The 19,890-nt window shown below is 43.9% G+C and overlaps 1 protein-coding gene across 2 annotated transcripts in view; it reads left to right on the forward strand.

Annotated features, from left to right (window-relative positions):
• The window catches only part of LOC137422484 (uncharacterized), a 92,147-nt gene that overhangs the window by 22,713 nt on the left and 49,544 nt on the right, over nt 1-19,890 (forward strand). For both annotated transcript variants that reach the window (XM_068109230.2, XM_068109236.2), the window contains exons 2-3: nt 10,917-11,053; nt 11,163-11,316. In XM_068109230.2, the coding sequence (XP_067965331.2) occupies nt 10,917-11,053; nt 11,163-11,316 (291 nt within the window). The remainder of the gene's footprint in view (nt 1-10,916; nt 11,054-11,162; nt 11,317-19,890) is intronic.

Genomic DNA, 19,890 nt, shown 5'->3' on the forward strand with positions numbered 1-19,890 from the left:
CAAGATGGCTACCGCCATGTATGTCTGAACCTTGTGAGCGGAATATCTTGAAAAATAAGCGAAGTACCAACTTCTAATCTGGTGTGTGGGTGTATCTAGGCATAAGGAAGAACGATGTTGAAAATTGGGTCGCCACGTCAAAATCCAAGATGGCCGCCTTGCGTCTTCCACTTTGTCAACTCGCATCACTTCACCGACGGGGGACCTAGGCGTAACGCTTGTTATTTCTTAATCTACAGTTTTTTGATTTTTGCTTTTGATTTTGCTCGGTGAATAATAATGTGCGTTTCACCATTGCTTTGTAAATAAATAATAGTTGTGCATTCTCCAGCTGCTTCATTATTGTGCTTTCTTTCATTGATCCGACACGGTGTGTGCATAGTAGATAGCTTGTAGCTCTGCCCCACTGTTTCGCTTTGTTAGTGGTTCAGGGGCGGATCCAGAAAAAAATTTAGGGGTGTTCACTTGAGATTAAGATGTTCACAAATCACAAAATCTACCATAAGCCTTATTCAACTCGATCTATTTGTCTTTTATTTTTCAATTGACAATATTTAGTTAAAAGAGAGATATTGTCCTCAATAGTGATGAAAGTAAGCTTGTGACACTCGGCCTACTGAGTGAAGTGACAGTTAACTATTTGTACATCGATAACTCTTGTAGTCGACTAGCTCTACTAAAGGATGTCCAGAAACTCCATTCCTTGTGGATTTCGCCATGTAAAGTCATCAATGATGCCATTCATATCTAAGTCCACACCATAATGAATGTGCGTTAGTACAAGTCCATTCATCCGATCTTCACGCATTGTTGACCTCGTGAGTCTTAAGACGTCTCAGTCCGCTAATAGACCGCTCACATTTCCATGTTACAGGCATTGCACAGAAGAGAAGCATCAGGCAGTGGCTGTTGGGGAAGAATGATTTGTCTGTCTGTTTGAGGATTTTTGCTGCTGTTGTTGGGACCTCTGATACTGATTTGCTGTGGTTGGAACCCCATTATCTGCCAGCTCACACCTTTGTATCAACTGTTATTGGTGATGGCAGGTCATATTGGCAGAGATCCACCAGTTCATTGGTGACTTATGTGTCTACTGTCCCAAGTGAGCAGATCTGATAGGCCGGATCCAGATTTGTATCCCACTGATAGGCCGGATCTGGATACGGACCTGAACCAAAATCTAATCTGCTTGTTTTTTGTCACTTAACCAACTCATTTACCAAGTTTTGTAAGAAGTCGTCCACAACTTTTTGTCGCACACAACTTTTTGAAATATCATGATATATATCATTTTGGCTCCATCTCTCAATTTTGAAGAATCACTTGAAAATTAAAAAAATTCTCGTATCTGGATCTGTATTCAGATCTTCACCAAAATTGAAAAACTTTGTCCTTGTCACACACACACAACCTATCCGCCAAGTTCAGACCGAATCCGTCCATAACTCTTTGAAATATCATGCTATGTATCGTTTTTGCCTGATCACACTCAATTGTGAAGAATCACTTAAAAATTCTCGCATCCGGATCCGGATTCGGATCTTCACCAACATCGAATCAATTCTTCTTTGGCACACAACCCCTCCACCAGATTAAATCCAAAATCCATCAATAAATTTTTGAGATATCCTGCACACAACAAACTGACAGGGTTGAAAACATTACCTCCGTCCATTGCAGATGGTGGAAGTAAATATGGTAGCGGCGTAGGGAGGGTGAGGTGGAGATTGGGGACGGAGGTGGGGGGGTCCACGTGCACCCAGTGAACCCCCACCGGATCTGCCCCTGTAGTCAACATTCACTTGTGGTTCCCTCAGCCATAGTGGTAATAGTAGTTGTAGAAGATGGGTGAATGCTGAGGGCATGGCCCTGAGCTGAGGTCATCAGGTCCCCAACAGTTAACCTGACAACAAGGTGAAAGGACCCTGCTAGACCTGATTATCGCAGCCAACGTCCATGGTTGCTTAACGACCTGTTGGGCCACTGAGTTATCCATGGCCTGTTGGCTTGGTGGCGTCAGGTCCAGAGGTCCGGGAACAGGTCCGAGGAACCTCCTCATGGGAAACCTGAACTGCGGTGCCGTAACAGTATATTATATTGTGTGACATGCACATCAAGTGGTTCTATTGGTAATTTTTCATATTCTCCTGATATTAAGCAAAGGACTATTCTTGTTTGAGTGATTGCATGTGATTGTTATTACTTTTACAGCATTTACATTGTATCTGAGGGGACAGTCACCTTTACATCCCTTTTGAAGGATGGTGTGTGCTTTAACATCCATTAGCCCTGTTGTCATTGCACCACAATGGTATTTCTTTTCTTTCTTTCGAGATATAACTTTGATGAGGAATTTTGAGGGCAGACAGCATGTTACGGCTGTTGGGTGAGTATGCGCAATTACCTCTAAGCTGTCTAGCCTGGGTTTGAATCCCGACCCAGCTATAAACTGCCGTCCCGGTGTTTCATCAATGTGTGCCGTCCCTCGAATGGACGTTAAACCGGTGTCCCAACTGCCAGCACTCTGTTAATGTTAAAGATCCTATGGTGTCCTTTGTGAAAAGTGGGTGAACTATCGCCGGCACCATTAACAAATTTCAAATTCCTGCCGTAACCTACAGAGGGCATTGTATCAAGCACAGGCGCACCCTTGGCCAATGATGCTACCCCGCAGCCTTGTGCCGCAAATGAATGAAGAAGAAGAAGAATTTTTATTATCTCAAGTTGTTCAAGAAAAACTTTAGAGTAAACTTGGTTTTGACGTACTCATAGTCTCGAGTTTGGTTTAAAGTTTTCTGTCGTGGAAAACTTTGCTATTGTGACTGAAGTGCACCTGAATAAGGCATTTAGATGTGTGTGGACATGATGCATCTTGTTTACATTTCTTCAGGAATGTTTTGGTGTGCTGTTTGGCCATGCAGCAAACAGGATCCATTTTGCATTGGTGCATGTGTGAATGTGTGATGTTCTTCTCGTGATTGCATCTGGGGTCTTTCACATTATATAGTTCATCTGATCTGATATGCCACTCATTGGCAAACTTGCCAACTTCAGGACCAATTAGTCTCTATATAGGGCAGGTCCTGGGATGACTTGAAAGGGTGATGCAATAAGCCAATACTGCTGTACCTCTATCATATTCGACTCCTGAAGGACATTGCTTCTGTAAGTTAAGCATCACTCACCATATCGAGTGAACTTTGAGACTTTGCACGAGTTCACCTTTTATGGTTTCTTCGTCACACTCTGAAGCCGTGTTACAGTTGACTTTGAACTCGACATGAATGATGCACATTATTACTGATAAAGTGCCACAACCCCATAAAATCGCCCCTTTCCTTGGTTTTTTTCAACACCCTTAAGTTGAAGTTAAACTCGTTTTGAAGCCTGACATTACTAGATCTGATTGTTATGGCTGAGCGATTTATATTTATCGTTCGATCAATCGCAATTTGCCTTTTTGCATCGAGATCACGTGATGTCTGCTTGGTGTTTCCATGAGAGTGAACAAACAAGTTGAAGGAAAATGCAGGAAGTAACTATAATGAAAGTGTCAAGTCACATGGTACACAAACTCTAATAATGGCGCAAAAGGAATAAGGATGGACATGGCTTTCTCTGCCAGGGCCCTGTATTCAGCAACTTGAATCAGAGATACCCAGAAGTCCTGAAGTGGTCTAATGCAGTAAAGGAATCTTTCTGCATGTTTTCCATTTGCAAATGAAAAAGTGACTCCGTGAGTTGCCCCAGTTGAGCCCTTATCATGTGCTCGGACACAACGGGATTCACGATGCACATCGCTTCCTTCAGAGATTCGGCTGCATTTTCTGGAAAGTAGTCTCTGATTTTCCCCAGGAGCTCAAGATGAAGGACAATGAGGTCCATCATCTTTTCTTCCAAAGTAGGAGCTCTTCCCTCCGTCTCACTCTGCTTCAGGAAGTTGTCCAGGGGGATGAAGTCGACAAAGTTTGGCTCCTCGCCATGACCTTTCCACAAATCAATTTCTGTTTGAAGCCTTTGATCTTCCCCGTAACTTCATAGATGTCCCTACCTTTTCCCTGGATTGACAGGTTCAACTTGTTTAAGTGTTCGAATATGGAGGACATATTCAGTCTGGCAAGCTAATTGTCATCCTTAAAGGTTGAAGTCTTCTCTCTGTCTTGTTCAAAAAAACACAGATAATTTGTCTTTCAGAGCCAGAACTCAGGAAAGCACTTTTCCTCTCAACAGCCATTGGACTTCTGCATGGAACAGCACCTTTGTGTATGTAGCATCCATATCTTTATGCAGGATTTCAAACAGATTTCACAGCTGTGAGAACAAACAGGATTTATTGGCATGTACACGGATGTTATTCACAATTTTGACAGTATCTCGAAGGACCTCTTCGAGATTGTTCTTCGCAGGCCTTTTTCACACAACCAACGTGCACAGATAGCCAGCCAGCATCTCTCGATGAATCAAACAGTGAATTGGAAAACGGTTTAGAGATACACATTTGATGCGTGTGACCACTCCTTGGTAAGCCCAAACCATGGCAGCAGCTCAATCAGTAGTCACAGCCACACATTTGCTCCAATCCAGGCCTGCCTGCTGGACAAATTAATCCAACTTCGTAAGTATTGCATCGGTCTCCCAGATGGTGATAGTGCTCTGCTATCTTCTTTCCTTGCACATCAGTAAATCGGCCATATTCAATCAGCTGAGCCTCATTGCCCACATCAGTTGTCTCATCAAATTACAGTCCGAAGCAAGGAGCTGCCCTCAGCCTCACGAGCAATTGATATTGTAAGATCTCCTTAATTGACGTACATCCTCTTCATTGTACAATTGGATAGAGGAATTCGCTTTACTTTGTCCACTGCCTTCTTTCCTCCATGGAGGTACTCGCCAGCAACTTCCAGACACGGTTCTGGCATCTTCAACATCCGCTGCTGCTGTCTCTCCCTCTTTCAAGGTTACCTTCTCAGTTTCCTTTGCTTTCGTCGCTGTTATCTTGAAGTACGTGTACAAAGATATTGCAAGAAAGGCACGATCTCGTGAGATACGTGGAATTAAGCGTTACCTAATTTTTGAATGGCCCCATATTGGGGTTAAACAATCCGTGACCGTGTGACAAACCAGCCCGTTCCGATATAACCGTGGCGGAGGCTGTCATTGATGATAGGTAGGCGTTAATCTTTTAATAGCGCATTAAATGTACGTTTCCCAATCGGCCCATTACCGGATTTTGTTGCAGGTTGTGATCACAGTGGGTCCTTGCTCCCCAATCATACACCTTACTTTTTCCCCAACAACTAGTAGTAGATTATACTATGAGTAGTAAACACATTCACCCACCAGTCATTCACTGCAGCACTCATTCACACTCTCATTCACCCCACCTTTCTCATGCACCCTTATCCTGATCTCATTCACCCTTGGATGAACCATTCACCCAGGTTGAGAAGCACAGATCTAGAGAGAATTGGGGTCTTCCCCCCCCCCCCCCCCCCACACCTTGAACTCTCTATCCCCCAGATAGAAACCATACTTGGGGTACCCTTAGGTGACATGCAACCTTTAGTTGGATTTCGCTTGGTAGCTTGTTAGTTTTTCAAGCGTATGTGAATATACAAATTCACTTTTATACAGTAAACCTTTAAATATAGCGGGTCTGAATATCGTGGTTTTGACCAATCCCAGGCAACCTCTTTATGTACAAATTTAGTTATCACGGGTCCTGGTCGTAATTTTGATTAGTTATCATGGGTCCTGGTCGTAATTTCGGCGAAACGCTGTTTTTGAGCTGAGCTTTAATGTTTATCTCCACCAAGAGGATTTAGTCTGCACTTTAATAATGGAATGGCACCGAAGTGTAAAACAGGAACCTATCCCCCTTTTCCCCATTGAAACAATGCCCCGACATTCACAGTGTCGACATTTGCGGCTTCGACATTTGCGACATTTTTCGCGAACCAGGAACCGCCAGGAACCTACCACCCATTTTCCCATTGAAACAATGCCACCACATTCGTGGATTTGATATTCACGGCATTGTGGGGTCCGACAATGTCAGGGCCCGACTGTATATCGGTAATAACCTGTGTGTGTGTGTGTGTGTGTGTGTGTGTGTGTGTGTGTGTGTGTGTGTGTGTGTGTGTGTGTGTGTGTGTGTGTTTACGTGCGTTAGTTTCCTCCATAATTCCAAAACCATGGAACCTAGCGGCCCAAACTTTGCCTGCATATGAAGGGAACTCCACGGGATTGCATGAATGAAAACTGGGTCATTGGATGTGTTTTTGAAAATCGTTTATACCAACAGGCTTACCTGCATTCAAGTCGCTCTGCTTGTAGTATCTTAATTCCGCCATTTTGTCCGCTCAACTCAAGTATGCCTTGCCTCAGCGACCTCAGGTCGGTTTCTGTACAATAAAGCTTCATATCTATGAATGGTAATATAGCAGATCTACATACCTACGAATCACTGTATTCCTGAATACATCGCAATGCTCATAAACGCCATAGTTTGTGTCTTTATTTATTTTCCACAAAGATCGAGAATCATCTCTTCACCTGAGCTGAATTTCAAAATATTAACTCCAGAATTCACCTCAGCAATAGTTCTTACTGTTATAGTTCTTACAATAGTTCACTTAATCCGCAGTCATGGTCTCCAATTCCACTGCTTCGCCGATGACATCCAGCTTTTCATCTCCACCAAGTCCGTCTCCACCGACACCCACTCTATCCTGACAAACTGCATCACTGAAATAAAATCCTGGCTTCAAATCAACTTCCTCAAGCTTAACTGTGATAAATCTGAAATAATCATCACTGGCCCAAAAACGCTCACAAAATCCACCCATAACTTTGCCCTCAACATCGACGGTATCCCAGTATCCACCTCCCCTCACATCCGGAATCTTGGCGTCATCTTTGACCAAACCCTTTCCTTCGACAAATACACTAAACAGATCACAAAGTCAGCCTTCTTTCACCTGAAAAACATTGCCCGTCTCCGCTCATCCCTCTCCTCCACGGCTGCAGAAACCCTCATCCACGCCTTCATCACCTCCCGTCTGGACTACTGCAATAGCCTCCTCTATGGTTCACCCTCAAAAATCACCAATAAACTCCAATACATTCAGAACTCCGCTGCCCGTCTACTCACTCATTCCCGGACCCGTGACCACATCACCCCCGTCCTTTACAAGCTTCACTGGCTCCCCATCCCCCAGAGAATCCAGTACAAAATCCTCCTCTTGACATACAAAGCCCTCCATAACCTGGCCCCATCCTACCTGGCTGACCTCCTCTCCAGACACACTCCCACCCGCAACCTCCGCTCTGCTGGTACCAACCTCCTGACCCCCTCCATCCGGACCAAATTCAGATCCTGGGGGGACAGGGCCTTCTCCATCGCTGCTCCCACCCTCTGGAACTCACTACCTCACACCATCAGAGACTCCTCCTCACTCACCACATTCAAAACATCACTAAAGACCCACCTGTTCAACGCTGCATTCAACATTCAACCCACAGCATTTAACCCCTGACTATCTCTTCTCCTTCTCCCTCCTTTTGCTTTAAATATTTCCCTATTGATTCTTGTCTTTTTGCAATTGTTGTTTTCATGTATTGTTATGCATTATGTTTTCCACTCTGTCAAAGCGCCTTTGGGCTTCTGGAAAAGCGCTATACAAAATAAATGAATTATTATTATTATTATTATTATTATGTTAAAAAAAAGTGTTCATTTGTCTAATTCGGACATTGTGGGACACTCCAGGGATCTCAACAGTATTGTTGGAGTGCTTGAGTGCTTGGCGAGCGCTTTACAAGCAGCTTGGTAATGGACCACTCCGCTAGATGGAGCACCTTTGCTCCTTCCTCATTGAGTCTATTTTATTTATTTCCTACCTTTAAAAAGTGAAAAGTACATATATCGACGAATGAAGACAGTCTTTAAAGGCTGAAGTGGTGCATGAAAATACCCTTAAGACAATCCCCGGGTCGGACTTGGTCTGTGTGCCAAATTTGATGGTTGTCAGTCCAGCGGTCTTTGCAAAAAGCACAAACAGACAGAGAGACATCCGATTAATTTGATTTACCAGCAACGGTACCCGCCCTATGGCTCTTTCTTCCACGCCTATCTTTCTTCCATGCCCATCGTTCTTCCACTCTGGAGGCGTGCGTCGCCTTTTGCCGTAAGTGTTAATGTGGGCAGGGCTTAGTTGCCGTGAGTGTTCATAGAGCCGGCGCTGGTTGTAAATGTTCTTTAATGGGGGTTTTCATGGCCGGCCTTGTAAATGTCAACTATTAAGGAAAATCACAGAGGGGAAATCACATACTGGGGAAAGCTAACCTTAATCCCGAAATAATTAGCACGGCTTCACTCATGTGAAGACACATAAGCGATCTTCAGCTACAGTTTCTCTACTTAAGTGCATCGAGATTTATCCTACGCGTCCAGTGTCCATGCTATAATTATATAATCCGACCTTTCCTATGAGATTCCTTCATCTACCCCCATAAACGTAACAATATGTATATACAGTGCATTCAGAAAGTATTCAGACCCCTTCACTTTTTTCACATTTTGTTATGTTGCAGCCTTATGCTGAAATCGTTTAAATTCATTTTTTCCCTCATCAATCTACACTCAATACCCCATAATGACAAAGAGAAAACAGGATTTTAGAAAGTTTTGCAAATTTATTAAAAATAAAGAACTGAAATATCACATTGACATAAGTATTCAGACCCTTAACTCAGTACTTAGCTGAAGCACCTTTGGCAGCGATTACAGCCTCGAGTCTTCCTGGGTATGACGCGACAAGCTTTGCACACCTGGATTTGGAGATTTTCTGCCATTCTTCTCTGCATATCCTCTCAAGCTCTGGCAGGTTGGATGGGGACCGTCGGTGGACAGCCATTTTTCAGGTCTCTCCAGAGATGTTCAAATGTGTTCAAGTCAGGGCTCTGGCTGGGCCACTCAAGGACCTTCACAGAGTTGTCCCTAAGCCACTCCTGCGTTGTCTTGGCTGTGTGCTTTGGGTCATTGTCCTGTTGGACAATGCGGAAACGCCAGTAAGGTGTCCCATACAGCTACTGCTGCACTTTACTGGGAGCGATACATTATCTCTGGTATCCACTCACTATATGGAGTCGACCTGGATGTATGTGGTTGGGAGTAACTAATTAGTATCTGTAATTTGGTTCTCCAACCTAATGAGCGAATGTCGTGACGGCATCGCCACGTATGTCCGCATTGCCTGCCAAGCTCCGGAGGAGCCATCGAGCAGTGTGTCATGGATGTTAAATTCAGATACAGTCACAAGTGTATGCAAAACTTAGTTACCGACCTGGTTTCACCCTTGTTGGGGCTTCATCAGGGCAACGCAGTGAGCCTTCCATACACTTGTGACTGAAAACCTTTCGGTTTTGATATCAGTCATTATGTGACTTCATACCATCAGTGGGGAGCCTGGTGTTGGGCTAGCGGCTAGGGTGCCAGCTTAGGATCCTAGGATCCTGGGTTCGAATCCCGGTCGATCGCTGAATTAACGCCAGGGGGTTGACTCAGCCTGTCATCCTTCCGAGGTCGGCTAATTGAGTACCAGTTCACTGGTAATTCCCTGTTTGTCGTAAAAAGGCGACAAAAAGGGTTGGCGGCAGGAAGGGCATCCGGCCGTAAAACATTGCTTCAAAAAGGGGACCAAAAAAAACAAAAAAACAACAACCACGGTCCCTGAAAAAGGCCAACCCCCGCTTGCGGGGAAAAATGGCCTCTAAAGGTGGTTTTTTTTTTTTATATACCATCAGTGGGGAACAGCCAGTAAGGTGCATATATATACATACATACATACATACATACATACATACATACATACATATATACACACACACACACACATATATATATATATATACACAAAGAATTAAGTTAAGCACCCCCCCGTTTTTTTACAACCTCGCACATTACAAGTTTGTTGTCGTCAAAACAGTGTAATATACCCATGATATTGCTATATTTTCTGGAGAAGTGATATTATGGTCACATAAAAACATAACAATCATGCCGTTTTCAATATTTTATTCTGAATATTTTAAGGTGAAATTTTTTGGGAATTTTAGGCATATTTTCACCTCAATTTAAGTATGGAGCTATAGGTCCATCACGGACAGTGTGGATGACGTTTATGTTTTCTAACGTACAGTCATTGTTCTGAGAAGACCTCTAGCGATCTTTGCGTCAATAACGTGTGTAGGACCCACGTGATCGGATGGAGCAAGGTGCTGTGACAACCATCCCCTGGCCTGCGTACAGTCCTGACCTGAACCCCCTCGAGCACGTTTGGGACATGTTGGGACGACAAATTGCGAAGATGGTCCCTCCAATAGCCAATCTGGATGCATTGGAACGTGCATTACATCGGGAATGGAACAACCTGCCACAGCAACGCATACGACGGCTTACAGGGTCTATGAGACGTAGGGTTGAGTCAGTGATCCGATCACGTGGGTCCTACACACGTTATTGACGCAAAGATCGCTAGAGGTCTTCTCAGAACAATGACTGTACGTTAGAAAACATAAACGTCATCCACACTGTCCGTGATGGACCTATAGCTCCATACTTAAATTGAGGTGAAAATATGCCTAAAATTCCCAAAAAATTTCACCTTAAATTATTCAGAATAAAATATTGAAAACGGCATGATTGTTATGTTTTTATGTGACCATAATATCACTTCTCCAGAAAATATAGCAATATCATGGGTATATTACACTGTTTTGACGACAACAAACTTGTAATGTGCGAGGTTGTAAAAAAACGGGGGGGTGCTTAACTTAATTCTTTGTGTATATATATATATAGTCAAAGCCCAACTGAAGGAAGGAATATTAAGTTATTCATTTTATTTCTGCAGATCTCAGAGATGACGCGCTTGACAGAAATGCCACCGGATCTTTCCTGGTGCCATTGCTCATTTCTTTTGCAACGCTCACCTGCCTCATCACAGTGCTCTTCATGTGCACTTGCTGCTTCAAAAGCGCTGGTTTCAAGGTTAGTTTTTTTTATTTTTTATTTTTTCCTGCTTTACTTGTGCCATTATTGTTTCTTCAATCTGGATTGATGGATTAATGCCACTGATTATCCACTGCAACTTTTCCAGGAGTTTGAGTTTGGGAATGAGTTTACAACTGAGGACTTTGCCCCACCTTTAGAAGACACTCCATTGCCACATACCCCACACACCATCCATACAGCAGATGTCTACGTACTTTCCACGGCCACGAGGGATGGATTTGAGCTGCAGGATAAAGCAGGTAGGGAGACGAGTATGTGTGAAATGTGGACAATGTCGTGCTTATGGCATTGTCTAATGGGGCACAAGTTATTTTTGAAATTGCAGCTGTGCTCCACCTTGATTTTAATCACTTGGCAAAGGAATGACCTCATCTGTAATCTATTTTGTGCTGATAGCCGAACGAGATTATGTAATAAATAGAGGTGTACCGAGAAATGAAGCATGCAAAACACCAGAAAAGAGCATACCACAGAGCAATTTGGAGTAAAATGACAGGAGAGGTGGCATTAATTGAGAAAAGAGGTGAAGAGATTAAGTCGCATTGAGTAGAAATGAACAATTTTCCATTTTGTAGCCCGTATTACGAGCCCGTTCATCGCTGGGCAGCGCAAGGCGGCCGAGTTTTTGTAATCGCTTACGTGTTTATTTATTTACCATTTGAACTTCAAAGTGTCTGTTCAGGGCATAAATTTTAAACCATTTGAGTTTTTGTCATCAAATTTTCAAAATACCTTTATTATGAGAAATATATGTGAAATTGCTGCAGCCTTTATTTGAGCTGTGCAATTTGGGGCATCTTGGAGTACTTGATGCTGTCCTCTTCCTTTCTGCTAAACAATTGATACCACAGTGTGATTTTAAGCTTGCTCCTTGCATTTTCCCAAATGCAAAATACACAAAGAACAAGAGCTGTACAATTGTACAAGTCATCTTTTTCACACTTCATGGCCACACATGTGCCTGATGTAATGTCAGCAACTGAAGTGCCCCGCGTGCTACCTAAAAAAGATCACTACATAAAAATTGTTGCATTTCATAGCATTATGAAAGGCTTTCGGTGTAGGGAGGAAGTCATTGATATTTGCAGCAGTTTAACTCGAAAATGAGTGTCACTTTTTATGGCGTAGCTCATCGGGCAAAGCCGTCTAGAACAGTGTTTATGTATGCATGTATGTATGTCCCTTCAAACGTATACCAATCAGAGCTGAGGATCTGGTCACATGACAGGGTGATGTGATTATGTCTGATGTCATGACTGTGGTGCAACAGCTGACTCACCACACACCGCCATTTTGATTTATATGCCGTTCATGCCGAACATATCGTCGAACCTGTCATATATCACATTCGCCATGCTCTATCTTTACGTTTTTCATTTAGAGTGAAACATAAACAAACCGATTGTTAAAATGACCATCAAATATCGAAGGCATTGGCGTTCCGTCTCTTCCAACAGAACGGTACGTATAGGCCCTAGGCGCTAAGCCTCACCTTCGGACCGCTTCGGACAAATTAAGCTCAGGTTTCTTAATACAGTAGTGTATTGTTTCATTAGTGTCGTTTTCGTAATAATAATATCGTAAATATGACCATAACACTTTAATCCCAATGTCATGAACACAAAGTTAATGGATTGAAGCGGTGTATGGTTCATGAATCGATGATGAGCGGTGTTTGGCACTAATATTAAGAAGCGTTATGCCTCGGTCCCCCGTCGGGTGAAGTGATGCGAGTTGACAAAGTGGAAGACGCAAGGCGGCCATCTTGGATTTTGACGTGGCGACCCAATTTTAAACAGCGTTCTTCCTTGTGCCTAGATACACACACACACCAGATTAGAAGTTGGTACTTCGCTTATTTTTCAAGATATTTCGCTCACAAGGTTCAGACATATATATGGTGGCGGCCATCTTGGATTTTGACGTGGCGACCCAATTTTCAATAGCGTTCTTCCTTGTGCCGAGATACACCCATACACCAGAGTAGAAGTTGGTACTTCGCTTATTTTTCAAGATATTTCGCTCACAAGGTTCAGACATATATATGGTGGCGGCCATCTTGGATTTTGACGTGGCGACCCAATTTCCAATAGCGTTCTTCCTTGTGCCTAGATCCACCCACACACCAGATTAGAAGTTGGTACTTTGCTTATTTTTCAAGATATTTCGCTCACAAGGTTCAGACATATATATGGTGGCGGCCATATTGGATTTTGACGTGGCGACCCAATTTTCAATATCGTTCTTCCTTATGCCGAGATACAGCCACACACCAAATTAGAAGTTGGTACTTCGCTTATTTTTCAAGATATTCATCTCACAAGGTTCAGACATACATGGCGGCGGCCATCTTGGATTTTGACGTGGCGACCGAATTTTAAACAGCGTTCTTCCTTGTGCCTAGATACACCCACACACCAGATTAGAAGTTGCTACTTCGCTTATTTTTCGAGATATTTCGCTCACAAGGTTCAGACATACATGGCATCAGACGTACATGGCGGCGGCCATCTTGGATTTTGACGTGGGTTGCACCCACACACCAAATTCGAATGCGGTCCTTAGCTTACGCACGCACGCACGCATGCACGCACGCATGCACGCATGGACGGACGGACTGACGGACGGACGGAGGGGAAAACCATAGTCCCCCTTTCGCTCCGCGGTGCGACGGGGGACAATAACCAATGTATTAATGGAGAATAAAAGTAAGGAATTGGCCTCGGTTTTTAATGGTAGTATCATTTTCGAAATAATGATAACGTCACGTTAATATTATAGTAAATATAATCGTAACACTAATTCCTTCGTCGGGACTGCAAATGTACCGGAAGTTCAAATATATCATCTTCTACATATTGTCGTGTGGCCGCCTTTGATTAAAATCAGACGGTCACGGAAGCCGATTGCGAAGGCCTTAGCCGTCGTGGCGAAAACTCAATTGGGGACTCCGGAAACAAAAAGCTACCCCAAAGTGCACGGGATGGAGGGGGGGGCGGGGGGGCGGCGCAAGAGCCCTGCAGTCTTACCTATTAAATCAACCACACGGAAACTGCGTTCAGATAGATATATACAACAACAACAACAACATGCATTTTAAGGCCATTTTCCCTGCTAGAGCGGGGGTTAGCCTTGCGGTCCCCATGACAATCTTCTCCATCTTGCCCTATTTTCTGCATCTCTCCTTGTTAACCCCCTTGCCCGCATTTCTTCTTCCACCATCTTTAGCCAAGTCTTTCTCGGTCTTCCGCGTCCTCTACTTCCTTCTACATTCATTTCCATCACTCTTCTCAACCAGTCACTTTCATCCTTCCTCAACACATGACCAAACCATCTCAACCTGTTCCTCTTCACAGCATCAATCACAGGCTCTATTCCCATCATCTTTCGCAATTCATCATTTGTCTTCCTCTCTCTCAACGATACACCGCACATCCATCGAACCATTCGCATTTCCACCCTTTCCAACCTCCGTTGCTGCTCTACGTTCATTACCCATGTCTCGCTCCCATAAATCATAACACTTCTCACACATACAGCATACACCTTTCCCTTCAGCTTCAACGACACTCCCCTCCTCATCAGCACGCCACTCAGTTCCCGAAACTTCTTCCATGCACATCTCACTCTCGCAACCGTTGCCGAGTCTGATCCACCTTCTCCATTCAGCATGTCTCCGAGGTAGCAAAATGTTTTCACACCTTCCAGCTTCACGCCGTCTCCAAGATCCAACTCAACATTTCCTCCATCTGCAGCTCACTCTGTGCACACCTTACATTTGAATGTAGCTGCCACACTGGTTAATGACCCTCTCAGACCACTACATTTTTGATGAACCCACTCAGCGCACATTGTACATTGAATTGAGTTCACTCCGACACCCTTCCTGCACACAGCACAGGGCCACTTCCCAGTTCTTTCCACCTCACCACATGCTTTACCACTTGCCATCACCTTCGTCTTTCCGATATTCACCTTCAGACCTTTTGTCTCCATACATTCCTTCCACTTGTTCGTCTTTTCCTTCAGTCCATCCATACTTTCCGCAATCAACACCAGATCATCTGCATGCAACAACTCCCACGGTAAACCCTCCTTTACGTTCTGAGCCAGCACCTCCATCACAGCTACAAATAGTAGTGGACTTAGTACCGACCCCTGATGCACTCCCACCTTCACCTCAAACTCACCACTGTTCCCGTCCTTCGTCCTTACAACTGTGCGCGTTCAGATATATATATATACAGAAAATAATATAAGGGTTTATTTTAAATAAAGGTCGGGACATGGAAACGCGATGATAACTAAAGGTCCTAAATTTGGGATCCCATACACTTGACTCGACAACAGGTAACAGGAATGAATGAAGGAAAATAAAGCGTTGGCGTGTATGAAATGTGGTGCGTCTTAACTGTCCGTCGTCAGTGTAACATGGCTCCAAACTCCGGTGCGGAGAAACCCTCCGTCCGCCTCGCACACTTCTCTAGGCCCCGAGCCAACGCCCTCGCCGTTTGCACACGAGGTCCCACCCGTTCACAGCACCGAGCCTCGCTCCTGCACCACGCAGATGGTGAACCAATGACCACCAGGACCTCTCAAGAGCAAGAAGAAGCGCAAGAGCTTCAAGCACAGAGAGATATCGTGCAGCGCCAATAGGCCAAAGAGGGACGTGCCAGAGACAGAGCTAGAGCTGCTGAAAATGTCCTGCAGCGCCCTTTTATAACCTGCGCGGTGACGTCAGCCTTGGCGCGCCGCAACCAGTGCCTTCCACCGAACCTTCCAGCGCCTTCCCTCCAATCACACATTCCAAGTGGCGTGGTCACGTGATGTTGCTAGGCATAGCTGGTGGTGTAGCTGACGGCGGCCACCCGGCGGTGCCCCGATCTGGCTTCTTCCATAGTCGTTGTAAGGGAAGGGGATTTAATTACTGTGTGTGCTAAAGGGCCTATCTAAGTGTTTACAGGTGTGCGTTGCCATGAGGGACAAAGGTTTGATTACCAGGTGTGACACACAAGGGCTGTTATCTTTAATCCCTATCACTACCTAGCACACAAACATCCTGGTATGTTTACAGGTATACTCCTTAACCGACAAACCGGACTAAACACACAGAACTTATCACAGGTAGATTCCCTATTGTGACAGACGAAGCATGTTACCTATTCAGATCTACCTGACTCGAGATATTCCTCTCCCCCACCGACATAACAATATTAAAGTGTGACACACACAACAAGCACACACAATATGACACAATAGTTTTGTGTCCGTTGCGTCATTACGTCTATGATGTCATTACGACGGCTTACTCCACCTACCGACATTTTAATTTACTAGTACACCTGTTCACTACAGGAGCTGCAGGAAGGGTCATTCCTCTTTGGGATATATAGATTACAGTGGATTCGATCTATGGTCGGATCTCAAGAACTCTGGGTGTGTATTCATTTACCAAGTTTCTTGTGGAGAGATCGCCAAGTCGTTAAAGCATTCTTGCAAGCACTCCATTCAAAACCGTTAAGGAATGGCTGGCTTGGCAAGCGCTAGCTAGTTCCTTGGTAAATGAGCACACCTCCAATCCTTGTGGGGTATATACAGTCACGTGAAAAAGTAAGTACACCCCATGTAAAGTTTTGACTTTTTCAAAATATTTCAACATACAGCTATTTGATCTTCATTTCAACCATATTGATAGATAAAGGTGATATAATCTATCTATAATTCCAGTAATCTCTGTGTGTTTGTTTGTACGTTTGTACGTTTGTACGTTTGTCTGTGACCGCTGTTTCTCGACAACCACGGGTCCGATATACTTTAAACTTGCCAGGTATATTGCTGGGGACCCGAGGATGTGCCTTTTCAAGGTTTGAAATTAATCGGACACGTACTTACCGAGCTATGGCGATTTAGCCGTTCGCCGTTCGCTTTGGCGTTGCGAATGGACCAAACCATTGCATGTAAATAGAGGGGGGGGTTCTGTGGTCGTTGCGAATGGACCAAACCATTCATGTAAATAGAGGGGGGGGGTTCTGTGGTCGTTACTGCCACGTGGTTTCAAAGTTTTTTTTTGTTGTTGTTGTTTGCACGCATGTTTTTTTGCACCCACGTACGGGCACGCCCTAGGATGTTTACACACACACACCCCTACACAAATTTTTTTTTTTTTTTTTTTTTGGCAAGGAACGGGCACCCACGTACGGGCACGTCCTAGCTTATATATAGTACGGGCATGCCCTAGTATAACAAATATCATGAAACATTTACATTTTGAAGTCCATTGTAAAATTTAAATAAACATAAATGCAAATTTCGCATGTGGAAAAAGTAAGTACACCCTTGGCTCTAATAGGTGGTATTGCCCCCTTTGGCAGAAACAACATCAAGTAGGCGTTTCTTATAACTGTCGACCAGTCTCTGACATCGACTGGGAGAAATTTTTGCCCACTCCTCCATGCAGAATTATTTCAGCTGTGCGATGTTTGAGGGGTTTCTTGCATGCACAGCTCGTTTCCAATCCCCCCACAACATCTCGATGGGATTTAGATCCCGGCTTTGACTTGGCCATTCCAGATCCCTCCATTTCTTTCTTTTCAGCCATTCCTTGGTGGATTTACTGGTATGTTTAGGGTCATTGTCATGCTGCAAGGTCCACCTTCGGTTGAGCTTCAACTCTCTGACAGATGGCCTCACATTATCCTCAAGCACCCTCTGGTACAATGAAGAATTCATCGTGGATTCTATGATGGTGAGCTGCCCTGGCCCTGATGCAGTAAAGCTGCCCCAAACCATAATATTTCCACCACCATGCTTTACAGTTGGTATCAGGTTCTTGTAGTCAAATGCTGTGTTTGGTTTTTGCCAAACATGTCTTCTGGTACTGTGGCAAAATAGCTCTACCTTTGACTCATCTGTCCAGAGCACATTGTTCCAGAAGTGCTGGTCTTTGCCAAGGTGTTCATTGGCAAACTTTAGTCTTGCCCTGATGTTCTTTCTGGACAGCAAAGGTTTCCTCCTGGCACACCTCCCATGTAGATCAAATTTGTGCAGCCTCTTTATAATGGTAGACTCGTGCACTTTGACATCAACAGTGGCAAGAGCTACCTGTAGGTCCCGTGATGACATTCTGGGGTTCTTAGAGACTTCTTTCAGCATCTTGCGGCCTGCTCTCGGGCTGAACTTGCTGGGGCGGCCTGGCCTGAACAATTTGGCAGTTGTTTGGAATCTTCTCCACTTGTAGATGATCTTCCGGACAGTCGAATGATTGATTTCAAATTGTTTGGAGATCTTTTTAAATCCCTTCCCAGACTCATAGGCATCTATAACCTTCTTTCTGAAGGCCTCAGAGAGCTCTTTTGATCTAGGCATGGTGACGCCGCACACTTCAACAACAAAGAGCAAACCAAACTAAATGTCTGAGGTTTAAATAAGACAGGTTCCTTCAAAATCCTCTCTAACGAGATAAACAGGTCCTGATTCTAATTTTAGGTATTTTAAGTCGTGATAAATGTAGGGGTGTACTTACTTTTTCCACATGCGAAATTTGCATTTATGTTTATTTAAATTATACAATGGACTACAAAATGTAAATGTTTCATGATATTTGTTATATTATATCACCTTTATCTGTCAATATTGTTGAAATGAAGATCAAATAGCTGTATGTTGAAATATGTTGAAAAAGTCAAAACTTTACATGGCGTGTACTTACTTTTTCACATGACTGTAGATTACAGTAGTTCTTCGCTCAGTTCTGTAAGTAAAACTTACCTCATGGATGAAGGGATTCCTCCCAATTTCTTTGTTTAATGTTATAAACAGCATTAGCGACTGTTTAAAAAGTTAATCATGTGTGTTTGTGGTTTATAATGTTTTACAAGCCCGGCTACGCCACTGTTAGACTTTTGGTCTTGTTTTTTGTATATGTGGAATAACAAGGCTGATGATCTGGGCACTGGTAATGTAAGCATCTTCCAAGTTCAATCACACGTAGCTTAGCAGTGCTAAAGGTACGATTAGTGTTCTGCTGTCTGGCAGGAACTTTATCAGCAATTGTTTTTCTGTTTGCCAAGTCAAAAGCTGTAGAACTGTGCAAAATAAGGTTTTTCATTTTGAAAATGGAAAATTGTTCATTTTCATCATGGTATACCTTGAAGAGATTTTTTTTTTTTTTTTTTTTTTTTTTTGTATACAATATCGAGGCTCGTGAAAGAGCGAACATTAATCACACAGAAAGACAAACCGACACATAAAACATATAACATAGGGAGCGGTAGACAAGATGGGGAGAGAGGGGGAAGGACACAAACACAACATTTGAGAGCAGGGACCGAGAGACATGGAGACATCGAGAGATCTGAGAGAGGGCGAGGGCTTTGGGGGGGGGGCGTGGGAAGGGGGCAGTGGGAGAGGTATAAAACATATGGACACTGCCAGGACTTCCAGGAAAGAAGTTGGAATTTCAAACAAGGTGGATCTGGGGTGAATTAGCGGGGGTAGAAAAGATCAAGGTTTTGGATGGGGGAAGATAAGAGATGGTGGTGAACAGCTGTTTTAAAGACCTGGAGGGAGGAGTGGGATTGAAGGGAGTGAGGGAGTTTGTTCCAGAGGCGGGAGAAAAGAGGAATGAAAGAGTGAAGGTGAGCGGAGAGCCGAGATTTCGGCAGTTTAACCATTAGAGGGTTGCTGGCAGATCTTGTGCGACCTGTAGGAATATTTGGGGGACAGAGCACAGAGAGAGCTGGGGGTGCAAGGCCGGAGAGGAGTCGGTAGAAGACAGAAAGATGATTTGGTCACCCTTATTACCCTCGCCAAAG

Source organism: Myxine glutinosa, chromosome 1 (assembly GCF_964187855.1).
Source record: "Myxine glutinosa chromosome 1, kmMyxGlut1.1, whole genome shotgun sequence".
Taxonomy (NCBI): Eukaryota; Metazoa; Chordata; class Myxini; order Myxiniformes; family Myxinidae; genus Myxine; species Myxine glutinosa.